The sequence below is a fragment of the Eutrigla gurnardus genome (genome assembly GCF_963514095.1).
Source record: "Eutrigla gurnardus genome assembly, chromosome: 19".
Lineage (NCBI taxonomy): Eukaryota > Metazoa > Chordata > Actinopteri > Perciformes > Triglidae > Eutrigla > Eutrigla gurnardus.
In genome coordinates this window covers 11,807,550-11,821,722 of record NC_139930.1, presented here as the reverse complement: position 1 = coordinate 11,821,722, position 14,173 = coordinate 11,807,550, and the positions used below count along the sequence as shown (strand labels likewise).

Sequence of the window (14,173 nt, the reverse complement as noted above, 5' to 3'; positions counted from 1 at the left end):
ACATTGGCGCTGTGATAAGCCCGAGCCCTAAAATTAGCCATGACAAGGTCAAGGATGCTGTTTCTCCCAAAGCAAAGAGGAAGACATCTGCTCGCGCTGCCTTGTCACTCCCAGTCAATGTCAAAAAGTTTCTCTGCTGTCTGACACAGCTGTCCGCCGCTACTGAATGGGGAGCGGAGGAGAGGAGAAGTGAAATGTCAACAACAAAAAAGTGTATTTGCAATAAAAGGCAAGTCTACAGCCATGTTAGCAGCTCAGCTAACACAGCATGCTGACATGCTTCTGTGTAGAATGTTGACAACGTTTAGCATCTTAGTTCAACACGTTTTCTAATTAGTGCTGAACCTCATGTCATTCATGTTGCAGGTATTTAGTAGATGATGGCGCTATAATGGGATCACAACTACAATCCATCACGTTCATGTCATCCCGGTGACATCCATCTAATAACTGTCAAGACAGTTTCAAACGAAGCCAAAATTTGCACGACAGAAAAAAAAGCCACTATAGCATTCATTGCATACAGTGAATTTCTGTCACATCTCACAGCAACACTGTTGTAGTTATTTAAATCCAGACCAAAGGGGCTGACCCGCCAACCTACAGACGTCCATTTTTGTTAAACAAATAAGCCAAGAATAAGTAAGCCAGAGATCTTCAGTAGGGGGTCCGCAGAGTTACTGCAGGGGGTCCACCAAATAATTTGATCCTAATCTTTTCAAAAAATACACATTAACCTGAATACAACCTATAATAAGCATGAATCTTGTTGTGAAATTGTAGAAATGCCAATATAGAATTAAAATTTAAATATATGAATCTGTCAACAAGTATTTGAATGGCTTAGCACTGTATACATACATCATTATAAATTACTGTTATACATGGCACTATAGGCTGCACTTCACGTTATTATTGGCCCAGTTTAATGAGCAACACAATTTTATACAATATGTAATAGTCGTGTCACTATAAGCCAAGGGGTCCTTGGCCTGAAAAACGTTGGAGACCTCTGCTGTAAGCTAATATTTTTGTTTAAAAGGTGCTCAACTGCTGGACTATTATGTCTCCCACTCTTAAGTGCACGTCTCAAACAGACAGATTTACGGGGAGAAACTGATATTAATCTCCTCATGTCGAACTGCACGGTGAAGGTCAAAGATTCAAGCGCAGCGACAATAAGTAAAACACATTTTCCGTGGCTTTAAGGCAAAATCTGTTCACTTTCCAGTGCAGGAATATAGCTTGAGGTCATAATAACAAGTTGTACTTCCAGATGAAGTACCTTAGTTAATGGCCAGAGGCTGCACGGAGTCTTTCAAACGCAGGTGCACTAACCCAACACCCTGCTGAACTCCAGTGGAGGATTAGGACTGTGGCACAGTTGCAGGAAAAGGAGCAGGGCTGCATTTACATGCAGCCTGGCACACACACACACATACCTGCGCACACACACACACACACACACACACACACACACACACACACACACACACACACACACACACACACACACACACACACACAGCAGCTGTGATGATGCCCAGACCTGAAGCGCTCGGAGGCACTGACAGATTTCCGGCTGATATCCAGTTATTTGTCAGTGATGACGGCTGAGATCTGCATCTGCATCCGCACCAATGGAGGTCGCCGACTCACAGCGATACCAGTGGTTTAAAAAAAAAAAACCCCGGCTGAAGCGTGCCCGGCTATTATCTCGGCAAATCAGAGTCAGACAAATAAATACAACTCTTGTTTTATAGCTTTCATTGTTGATATAATAAGGTTGGTGTCCAAGTGTCCACTAATCACATAATTATCTGGACCAAGCATGGACCTAATAAGTGGTGTTTTAGATGGGAACTGCAGCAAAAACATCTGTGATGGACAACTGGGATTTTACTCTCAGTAATCTGAGCAACATGAACTTGACAGAACTGTATTTTCTTGTCATGAGCTGCTGGTGATGATTATGCGTTTGGTGCGACTCCATACATGCGTTTGTGAAGAAAGCCGACGGGGAGCAAACACGGACCCAAAGCAGCAAAAAATTCCTTGGCCATCCATGAAAAGCACCAAAGAGCAAATAAACGATTATTCTACGCGGAAGTCTCCGTCTCTTTTAAAAACTACCGCGGGGCGAAGAAGTCGAAGGGGTCAAGGGAAAAAAAAAAAGACGGGGCGCATTTCACTCCGCTGTCAATAAAGCCGGCCGCTCCTCCGAGCTCCCCGTTCTGTTGGTTAGCTGGTTTAATTTCTGATTGAGAGCAGGGGCCGAAAACAAGAGCTTTTTTTTCCTCCCATTGCTAAGACCGACCAAAGCTCTGACCTCGCTCTCACCTCTATTATCTTTCTCGTCTCCATTCTCCCTCTCATCTCTCAGCACTCGCCCTCCGTCACGGACGTCTATTGAACCGCTGACACCCAGGAGGATCTGAGGTTCTCCCTCGCTCCCTCCTTTGTGTTATTCCTCTCTTTATGTCTTTTTGTCTGGTAAACAGAGGCAATAGAACAGCCGACCTTATCTTTCCTGAATATTTCCTGTGTGTTAGCACAGAGGAGCGGGAAGATTGTGCTCTATCTGTAGTATTCTATTAAACACTCCCCCCCCTTTTCAGTTTCTGCCAGTGAGGCAGAATTACTTTACACGGTTTTGTCATCTTTGAAGACTGATTTCAAAATCGGAACTTAAAACCAGAGAGTCCGGAATATCTAAGGTGAACAGAGCCTGCTCAGAAAAAAAAACATAATCCGTATCCCAACCAGAGGTCAGCCTCGGTGCACCAGACATGTGCTTGTAATCAAGGGGAAATATGAAGTCAGAACTTTAATCTTTGGCATACATAGCTCAAACTGAAAGCGCTGGATGAACCACGTGACTTCCACAGAAAAAGAGAATTAAAGGTTTGTCTGAACCACAGACACATACGACGTGATATACTGTGTTCTGCGTACCGGAGGAAGCCGCCGCTACTTAGATAGCAACGCCGAGAGGAAAACACACTTGACATGCACTTCTCACAAAAAAAAAAAAAAAAAAACTTCCAGGACCTTTTGAGCGAACCTCTTAAAACGTCCCAACATGCAGCTGAATGTATATTTGTGTTGGACTTTTTCCACACAGACGAGGCTTCGCAGCTGCCTGGGACAGAGGCCGCATGCAATGACAGCATATTTAAACACGCTTCCTTTCACTTGCATGAAAAAGTACTTTTAATAATACTTCAATATGCATGTGAAGCTTACTTACAGTGGAAACTTTAATAAATGATGTTTGAGCTTCATTAACGAGACTTTTCTATCAGAACTGTAGCTGATGTGAAAGTTTTTTTCCGTCCAAGTGGAGTCTAGTGCTCCATCAAAGCTGTCAGAGATCATCTTAGAGAGATGCCACTTCTTTAGGCATCGCACAACAGCGTAAGAGCCTCGCAGTCTGATAGGCTGACAAAGGAGGCACTTTAGGCAATTGAGAGACGGCACGTATCAGCAGTTTTACCTACTCTGGCACAAGTGAAACACTTATTCTGTTAGAGTGGCATAGCTATCTCATCAACGTCAAATCAGTTTAGACGCTTGACAGGCTGCCAATATTTGGGGCGGGTCCGGGTCACTTGTCATGCCAGCCGCGAGTCCTTCGATAAGACTCGCGGGCTTTATCAGACGAATACAACGCCATCCGTCTCTCTTTCATTCAACGTCAAAGAGCTGGGGTTCGGGCGGATTATTTCTAACTGTGGAAGAATTGACCCAACACAACTTATCCGTCGCTTCAGCAGAAACGCGTTTATTTAAAGTTACACTCCTTAAGATATTCATGACATCAAACCCGTCTTTTGGATTGACATTCTAGGTTTGCATCTCTATATTGCGGTTTTCACTGTTCGTGGTGGAGTCGTCCATTTCCGCGCTAGATTCAATTTGCCTATCTACACACAAGAAACAATAGAGCATACGTAATCAGGCTTTACCTCCTGTAATTTCATCTCTCTCTTGATATCGGCCTCACTCTTTACTGCTCATTCTCTCTCTCTCTCCAAGGGCAGCTTTTATTTTGAAGCCGTTGCAGGAAATGAAAGGGTTAGTGTTGACCACAGAACATCCAGACAATGGCCATTTTTAACAGATCCATTTTTAATAACCAGACCACATGAAACCAGCCGTAGAGAAAATGACATCGTGAAATCGTGGATGCAAAAGAGCAAAGAGGTTTTGTTTGGCTGCACTGGGAACAGTTACAACTGTTGTATTCCTGACAAAGCAGCTGCTTGGAGAGTGTTTTTCTGCGATATTAAACAACCATCAACCAGGAGTGAAATCTTAAGGATTACAGCTTTAATGAAAGCATTTTTCTTGAACACATCGGAGCGGATATGTTGAAGCAGGTCAATGTGAAAAACAACAACGAACAAAGACACTGAAGGTGGTTCTGCTGCTAAGTCAGCAGTGAGAAGTCACCAGCTAGAAGAGCCGGTGGCAGGAATCAGAACAGGCAACGACTCCCCCTTCATCAATTAACCCACTGATATCAAATTAACCCACAAGGAGTCGCGCTCCCCCTCTGGCATTTTGCACCACAAATGAAGAGCGATGCACATTACTGCACTTGTCAGGGAGCGGGAGCGACACAAAAGCACCAAACAGGTGTAGGGAAAAGGCCTCTGGGGCTGCAGACACTACACACATGCTTTTTTTTTTCCCTCTGCCTTCCACCTTTACGAGTCCCAACAAACCGAGGGGCAGTCATTTGATCTGTGTTCTGCTGTAGCATCCAGCCCTGGGAGGTGAGCGAGCCAAGCGACCTAATTAGAGCAGCGAGAGTCCCCGGGGCTGAGTGACGGATAGACCTGCCAATCACGCTGCAGAAAGCCTCCATCAAGCCGCGACTTCTCACCTGACACAAAGAGAGGGCGGGAGGACGGCGGCGGCGGAGGGCCAATGAGGACAGCGAGACGTCGCGTCCGGGGCACTGCAGCATCTGAAAGGGACCGACGAGATCCCCCCCCAGCCACTCGGCAAATAAATCAACACAGAGCTGTAGCGTCAGGGTGCTTTTAGAGCGTTGCGGGACAGGCTAAAGCAGTGGCCCTGCTTAGCCTAAATTATTAACGTGCAAATAAATAAACCAGTCTCTGCTTCACTGGTGTCTCTGGTGTAACTTAATTAACCGTGACAAGCCACTGGGAGGGAGAGGTGAGCAGAAAGACGGGGACAAAGACGGAAAAACTGATGATCACGAAGAAGGAAAAACAAGACAGAGAGCAAAAGTATTTATTATTTTTTTTAAACAGTTGCTAGGCAACATACAACATCTATAGGAATTCAGCAAGGTATTACATTTTTGGAGACTTCTGTCTCCAGGGTTACAGTGGGAATATAATATTTCAATCTCCAGTATAAAAATCACAAAGGAGTGCACTGTAAGTCTGTGCATGTCGTCTCCGCAGAGCACAGCCACACCTCCGTCCGTCCCCTTGCAGCTGGAATTTATAAGCTCGAATGTGGCTGAAGATATTATCGAGCATGTCGCGCATGAGTCAGGAAAGTCCTGGGATTACCAGAAGCAAGACATGAACATTGCAGTGTAGGATTACCACGCCGGGTTTCTTCGGCGAGAGAACGAGAGGATCCAACGCAGTAATTGTACAATTAGCACTGCATGGAGGCTTCTGAAATGCCTACAAGTAGTTAATAGTCCAATTGTTCCCAAAATTGGGCAAATGGCATATTAGCAGTATGAAAAAAAATATGTAATTTGGCTTGTAATTTCCAGCATTGATTTTTTTTTATATTTTCCACGGGGATGCCATTTTCAGATCAAATGACAGCCTCGTATGAATCAGCATGACTTCTCCTTGTTTCATTACACGCCAGATAAACAAAATATGAAGCAGGAAAAAACAGGAAAGCAGCCATACCCCCGTGTGTGTGTGAGTGTGTGTGTGTGTGTGTGTGTGTGTGTGTGTGTGTGTGTGTGTGTGTGTGTGTGTGTGTGTGGGGGGGGTGCAGGACATAAGGGCTAAACTTCAGTGTAGGTCACACCTTAACAGGTTGCAACCTGCAACTCACCTGGCTGCGTCTGTAATCTGTTTGTTTACTACATGGGAGTGGAAGTCCCACTGCACTTCTGCTAACACACACACACACACACACACACACACACACACACACACACACACAGAGTCATATATTATCACTCGAGTCCTCCTGTCCATTCACTCAGTGCAACAGATAAAACAGTACCATGGCATGTCCGTATCACTGCCAACGCCACCCTGCCTAAACACTTAGCCCCGCGGCTCGGCGCTCACTCAGTCATGCTTGGTAAACACTCCATCAAACCCTTTGTGTCTCAATTTCATACTGCAAAGTCCATTTATTCTGTGTGGCAAAGCCAGGACGAAAATTGAGCTGTGCGAATTTCCATTAGCATCTGAAAAATCATGGGTGTCTGCCTAATTCAAGATGAAAGAGAGCCCCGTTTTGGCAGCAGAGGGAGAATCAATGCACCACAAACGGCTGTGAATCAACAGTCTGCACATAATGTGTTTGTTCTCATCAAGTACCCGTCTGATTGGTCGCAGATAATCTCTCAATGGAACATGAACACATGATAATTAGAATTTGCAACGGCGCGGCAGCCAACATGAATGTTTTTTCGCTCTCCCTTGTTTCGCAGCTCTAAAAAGACACCCTTTAACCTAAGTGTGCTTTAACTGCGATTGAATCCCAGCCAACCATGATATTGGCAAAGCTGTCTGGCTTGCAGAAAATATTTGCCCAGTTACAAGCAGGTCAGTATCTCCCTTCTAAAAGAAAATTCTCTTTGTCAAGGTGTCTGCAGTCAGGTGAAGAGATTGCAAACAGATCACGTGATGGAGCAGCAGCAGCAGCAGCAGCAGCAGCAGCAACAGCATCGAAAACAAGTTTTATCTGTTTCTGGAATTTATTTACCAAAAGGACAAAGCGGCCTCAGTCGGGTTCAGACCAGAGGCAGCGTAGCTGCAGCAGCACACATCCAAACTGTAATAGCTCGGAGGAAAGTGGGGTTAATCTGTAGGGGAGGAACGCCGGCGTGTAGGAAAGTAAGTGTGTCTCGCTGCAGGAGACAGAACAACTACATTCAGCAGCGTTGGACAAATATTTACTTACTATATAAGAACAATTCTGATGTAACTGTTCAACAACTTCATTACATCATTCCCAGTTACTTTCCTTTGCATACTGCACACAAACAAGTGAAATATTGTATTTATTGTAGGAGTTGTGATCTCTCTTATTCCGATTGCCAGAAAAAATTGGGAACAAATTCTCCTGAAAACTGGTTGAAATGACTCAACTACTAAATACATCCTTTTAATGTGAGTTTTCTTTGCAGCACAAAACAATATAAACAGTCATCCCCCAAAGTTATACATAGAGGTTACAATTAGCTCCACCTCAACCACCTACTAAAACGCTGCTTACAAACTAATGCAGCTGTCTTGTACATATAAAAGGGGATCATTCTGCATAATGAGTACTTTGATATCAAAGTACACTGCGATCACTTTTACTTAAGTCAGTAAAACCGACCGTGACGTGGTTCAAATCGATCGATCGCCAGCTAACTAGCTGACTCTCCAGCAATCACGAGCACTTCCTTGGCAGCGGCCACTGCCCATTCCTCCCAGTCCTCCGGTCCCACTCAGCCTTCTGTCGCCCTGCACGCATGCAGGAACACCAGCGGGCGCTAAGAATAGAACACAGCTGGCCCTGCAGGGCTTACATATTTCACACTCGAGCCACCGTGCTCCAAAATACTCCTGCCCATCCCGTCCCATTTCCAGCTCCGGGACCAGCGGTGGTTCCCTCCCTCCTTGCCCTGCCTTTGAACCGCTCTCCACCTCTGTGGCAGGAGCCCCGACAAGCCTGCCGCTCCGACGGGACCCACCGCTGCACTCTGGGAGAATTTGATAGACACGAGCGAGCGATCCTTGTTATCAAATCATTTTTTGTTCTGGCAGCGGACTACGTGTGTGTGTGACAGAACGCCATGTTCACACGGGTGGGCCCCGTCGCCGGGTTCAAAGCCTACGGCGACGACAAGAGATCCCCACTGCAGTGACAGGGGCAGATTAGTGGGCGGCGTCACAAACGGTCTCCAGGTGAATCCAACGCTGGTTGTCAGAATTGCAAACAAGCGCAGCCAAAAGCACAGGTTGGGCGTAGGGGGGGTGGACTGTTCCGCGAGAAGCAACCAGATGGAGCTGCTCCGTAGGGCAGGAGACCGGGGGGGATGCTGGAAACCTGGACTCATCCTCTCCTTGTGCGAGAGGAGGCTGGCGTGGCTTCAATGTCATCCGTAGATGTCTCAATATGAACATCACATCCACCGCTGCAGCTGCCGATAACAGCCGGTGGACTGGTTTCTATCTAAAGGACCCGGGAGGGTTTTGCTGGGAAAATCCAAAAGGATGTGACATTTGTGCCTTGCATCTCTTTAGCTTCCCTTCAGCACCAGCAGTGTGTTGCTAACATAGCGACACACTGGCTTGAGTGGATAACGCCGACTAGTTCATCCAGACTCCCAACCAACATCAGATCCATGTAGCTTAGCATAGTTACAGCTAGCTAGCAGGAAGGTACTCTACATCCTGGAACCAATGGTCTAAATAATAACATTAGATAGAAATATTAGGTCCCTATTTCGTGGTCTTTTAACCTTTTTTTGTCAAAGTATGTTTTTTGGGAGAATTATTGACAATTACCATAGGATATCAGCATTTGGAGTGGTGTCACACATGTCTCAGATTTTCCAAGAAGAAAAATGTACTTGTTCCAATTTCATCACAGATATAAATGGGAAGCCAGTGTGCTTGTTGTGTTTACAGCACACCAGAATTACATGTCGCTTACCATTTTTTTTTTTGGTCGGGCACTAGTTTATTATTTAAAAACATCTTTTGATAAGTGATTTCTCAAAGCAAGATGCTTGAATCACATTGTTTTGATATCAGTACCAACATTCGGCTCAATCGACTCCACCTTGAGCGATTCGTTGGCCCGGCAGACGGTGAAACGCGCTCCGTCCAACCCCCGCCTCTTTCTCATCCCTGAGCATCATCGCATCATCCGCCGCCATTAATAACGAGGAAATGCAAACAGGCCGTGTTATAAAAAGGCTCCGTCCCAGATTACCTGCTTCTTCTTACAAGGCACGGCCGCTCACCTGCCATAAATCAAGACGCTGCCTTTAATGTTATTCTCCCAGCCTCATCTCTTAGCGCGCCGCCTCCACGCCAGCCAGTAGCATCATTATTATACGTGCGAGGTCTCTATTGGAATACAGTTTGGCTAATGAGCACCTCCGTTGATCACATTAGACCTCCACTTGAGGACACTTAATTACCAGTTTGGAGGGGACGGAGGAAGTCCTTTAATTAAGGGTGCTGCTGCGTTCGAACGCATGTTTGCACAAGGCTGCGTCCCAAATAAAGGAGATGAAACACGCGCGGGCGTGGGTGGAAGATGCAGCTTGTGCATGTGTGTTGCGTTTGCGATACATATGTTCACGCGCCTTGTTTCCCCTCCTTTCCGTGTTGGCGAATGCATCCATGTGTGTGTGTGAGTGTGTTTGTCTGTGTGCATAATGTGATGGGTGTTTGAAGTTTGTCTCCCGAGTCTAGATGGTTTCCAGTGTTTACAATACACACACACACACATGCACACACACACACTGAGGTTTCCTGCGTCGTGAGGCTCTCGACTGTCTCCCTGCATTTCATATTCAGGCTGAGACTCTGGTGTCGGCCTCCAAAGAACCGGCCCAGTCCACAGAAAAAATGACTGTTTCTCCTCTCCCTCTCTCTCATTACGTTCCTCCCTCTTTAATTTTCTCCCTTGCTCTGTCTCACTCTCACCGTTCCTCTCTCTCGAATAGGCTGAGGCTAGCAGTCAGGAAATGCACATCAGTCATAATACTTTCCTAAAATGAAAACAGATTCCTGCTGCAGTCTCGCTCGCTCTTTCGGGCTGAAAACATTCCTCTGTTCCTCCTCTCGTCCTCCACCCTTCTTCCCCTCCTTCTGTCCCAGCCTGGACTCAGCACACCAGCTCGGATCTTTTTCTCCCACTTACAAGGTTCCTTTTCCTTTTCCTTTTCCACAGACGGACTATGGCCAGCAACACAAGACAGTTGTTTTTCAGGTCGTGGACAGGCAAACTCAAGTATGTGACACCGGCCTCGCAAAGAGCACATGGTGGTAATCCGCTGCGTCTCCATAAAGTCCCACAGTATGAGCACTTACACTTTCTTTTAAAAAAAGAAGGTACTTTTTATTGATGCGGGCTGCAATAACAGCTGGTAAACCCGACGTACGAGGTTAGTGTATGTCGGAATGCCGTTCAACAGGCTGCCAGACAAGCGGGCTCGATGGTTCGCCACGAGACCTTTATGTAAGCAGATCGCCACAAGTGAGGAAATATCTCACCTCATAGCTCGCACTCTCGTCATCTGTGGAACTCTAAATATGCGTCTAATAAATAGTATCATTTGGTTTATTTTAACTCTATGAAATCACATTTTCCTACAAACAAAAATGACATTCTCTCATTGCTGAAAGAGCCAAAACAAAACACAATTACAATAACAGAGAAAAGCCTGTTTTCTTGACCAAAGATTTCCAATTATTAATAGATCGACCAGTCAATTAATCAAGTAATTGTTTTCCGCATAAAACCAAGTAATTAGTTGTCAAATGCACGCAGGAAATCACAACTGAGCAATTATGCATATACGATAAATATGTTTCCGCGTCGTCTTGTGCCGGATCAATACTCGCACCTGATTCCAGCGATATCGACAGCACTTCAGCCTCCACTCCTTCGGCTCGCCGAACACAAACGTCTCGTTTTTCCAGATCAGGATGCGATCTGCATCCCTCCGTCTGTCTCTTTGTCTCAGTCGCATCCTCTAACCAGGACACTCGGTGTCTCATTAGTGCTTTGTTCGGGACCTGGACTTCACCGCAGGAGCCCTGCCAGTGAGCAACCACTGTGGCACTAGCCAGTCATAAATATTCTCAACGAGCCAGCTGATGGATGGTCTCTTTCTCCCTGGGTTTGAAAGGGATGTTCACGGGGGTCAGCACCATGGCCAACAACGCCGCGGCGGAGTGAATGAAAGCTTGTTCCACGAGGGAATAACCTCAACCGGGCTGCTGACAGACGTAATTCGCCGCCGTCGACGGTTACATGGCAGGTGGACAGAATTTAAAACGTCTGATGCCGGAGCCCTGTTGCATTTATTTACGCAGCAGTGTTCAGAAATTCAAACGAGATGCCTTTGAATAGCTTAAGATGCTATCTCGCATCTCTGTCTCTCTCTCTCTCCGTTTACAGCCAGAAAAGCCACTGAAACATAAGCGAAGGAAGAACTGACAGTGCTTTGTTTGAAATGCTGGAGATTTCCGTAAGCTGTGTGATGATTACAACGTTTCCTTCCCTCTTCTCTATCCATCCAAACAAAAACAAGGGAAACCCACACCATGCAACATGTGCTTCTTCAGCTTCCGTCTAACCCGTGTGGTGTAACGGGGGTCGGACGCCGCCGCCGCCGGTGGACAACCTGCATGATCACCTAAAAAGCCCTCAGGACCTCTGTGCTGTTGTGGTTCTCAGCAGCCCGTGCCCGTCTTGCTGCATGCCTTTCCACTTGGCCGCCTGTTGTAGTGGGACAGTTAACTCGCCGATCGCAGGACGGAAACTGTGAAAACACACCGTTGGCTCACAAAAACCAGAGGCTACTGCAAGAAAAATGATACGGCCTGTGGAGTCCAAAAACACCCTTTTTTCCAGATAAAGTGAGTGTGAAAGTGGCGATTCCGCTGTGTGTTTGATACATGCTGCTGTCTGTCAAAATCTTATTAACCTTCCCTTCTCCGGGAGACGTTATCGACACATCAAGTTTTTATCCAAAAAAAATGTTGCTCAATTCAGACAATATTATCTTTAATATTCCCCATGTATAATAAGCCATTTATATAGATCTGCACAAGGAGATGAGAAATCCTCTTGTTTTTTATTCTCTGGCTTTAGACATATTTAAGAGAGGCAGCAGTTCACCTTCTTTCCAAGTTAGTTGCTTGGCAATGCAACAGAGTTCCAGTGAAATGATTATTTAAAAGGGGGGGGGGGGATAGGCCAGAGCACACTGTGCTCTTAATGGAGAGAAAAATGAGTGTTGATATGTTGTTCATCTGCCAAACACATGCCAAGGAAAAATGCAAACACATGCCAAAACAAGTAGTGGCTTTGTTTTAGTAACATTTGATAATGTATCATTTCAAACCTTGTGAGATATGCCTTTTTTTTTTTTTTGTTAAATGTTGATTTTAGCCTCTGGGCTGAGATGTCTTATCATCACAGGCTTAGAGGTAAAATACGGTGCTTATTCTCGGACCATTAACCCGCGTTAATGATTACCTAATAACAGCCTCAACTATTGGTTCACCTTTGCACAGCAGACACACATTTACGCGTGCCTCCCACGGTCTTATGACTTGTCAATCACAACCGACTCGCGTGTCTGTGACGGGCATGCCTCGCGGACGTCATACTGTACCAGAGAGAAGATGTTGGAGTGGCAGTCCTCAAGGCTTGCCCCGTTAGCCACCCAATTCGCCGTTGTAGTCATAATCGTCCGCCGTTGGGGTCGTCAGCGCTGGGCATGTCGAAATCCTACATCGGTAGAAGCACCGAGCAGGGCTGACAAATCCGGTTCCCGTGCGAGTCTGCCTCCAAAAAAAAAAAATAATAATAATAACCGAGCAGGCTTATTATAAGCTCACGAGAGGTCCAGAGAATGGACTCGGGATGGCAGAGGAATGGGCGTATTCAGGGGGGAGAGAAAAAAGGAGACGTTGTAATGTAAATCCAAAGCGTGCGCGGGGATCAAAACATTGTTGCAAACCGGGTCAGGCGGTTCCAAATGTGATCGCTGTCAAAAGGCGGAGAGCGCGGAGACGTATCCATTTCAATCCACGCACGGGAGGGAGGTCAGCCTGTTTCCACGGCAGTCTTTCCGCGGAGAGTTTTCATCGTTAAATGAGCATAATCCATGGGGAAGCGACTCCTTTTTTTTTCTTCTTCTTCCGCGCCGTCCAACAGCACCCACCACCCACCCACCCCCCCAGACAAAAATGCGAAATTAACAGTCAAAACTTCCTTTTAAAAAAAAATATCACGCTCTGCAAAAAAAAAAAAAAAACACCAAACAATCGGGCTAAGTTAAAGCCGAGCCATTACGCGCAGGATACGCGGTTCCGTCTGCTCCGCGAGCTGATGCACCACTTGTGATAGTTTTTCGAGAATTGCGCGAGCAGCTATTTATAGCCTCCTTTCTCACCGCGACCGTTCCTCGCACAATGCGAGCCCAGTGTGCCCTCGCGCAAACGGGGCGCCGCGAGCTGGAAGGGTTTTTTTTTTTAATCCCTCTGTTGCTCTTCAGTTAAACGGACCAGGGGTCGAGAAAAAAAGCCCTCCTCCTCCCCCCCACCGGAGCTCCTCCGTGGCGGGGCGGACAAAGTGGAGCGGGTTCCCCGGTCACCTCGAACCATGAGTCCGAGCGTTCACACGAGAACAAACTACACTCTCGTACTCCGCCAGCAGGAAAACGACGAGCCGAGGGTTGAAAAAATCCTTCCTTCCTTTCAGTTTTATATCATTACGAAACGTCCTCTCGCGACCACAGCAGTCTCAGTCTTGCACACACACAAAAAAACATCAGATTTTTTTTTCTCTAAATGCACATTTAAAGCCAAAGTGACAGACGTTGCGCGGCGCCGATCAGTGTCGTAAAGAATGTTGCATGCCGCAGATCTTTTCTTTATAAAAAAAAAAAAAAAAACACCGCGACATTTAACAGCGAATCCTCCTCCTTCTCCTCCTCGTCGGGAAATGACCCGACTGTTGAATTAAATCCGCAAACATGCGCGCGGGTTTCCTCCTCGCTCGTTGTTGATCTCTCGTGTTGTTATATCGGTAAAGAAGTGTGCGCGTAACCCGAGCATGTCATCCTCCTCCTCGCCCTCGGTGTCTGTTTGCTTTACGCCAAGCGCCGCTGTAGCTTCTTTTTTTTTTTTTTTTTTTTTTTTCTTGTCCAGCCCACCACACATTGTAATGTAATGGCGGTCGG

At 46.3% G+C, this 14,173-nt stretch overlaps 1 protein-coding gene across 4 annotated transcripts in view; it reads right to left on the bottom strand.

Moving 5' to 3' along the window:
• LOC311030020 (mediator of RNA polymerase II transcription subunit 13-like) overlaps window positions 1-13,133 on the bottom strand; it is a 66,151-nt gene extending 53,018 nt beyond the window's left edge. For all 4 annotated transcript variants that reach the window (XM_084035505.1, XM_084035506.1, XM_084035507.1 and 1 more), the window contains exon 1: window positions 12,602-13,133. In XM_084035505.1, the coding sequence (XP_083891631.1) occupies window positions 12,602-12,673 (72 nt within the window). In that variant the 5' untranslated portion in view covers window positions 12,674-13,133. The remainder of the gene's footprint in view (window positions 1-12,601) is intronic.
• Window positions 13,134-14,173: the final 1,040 nt, after the last annotated feature.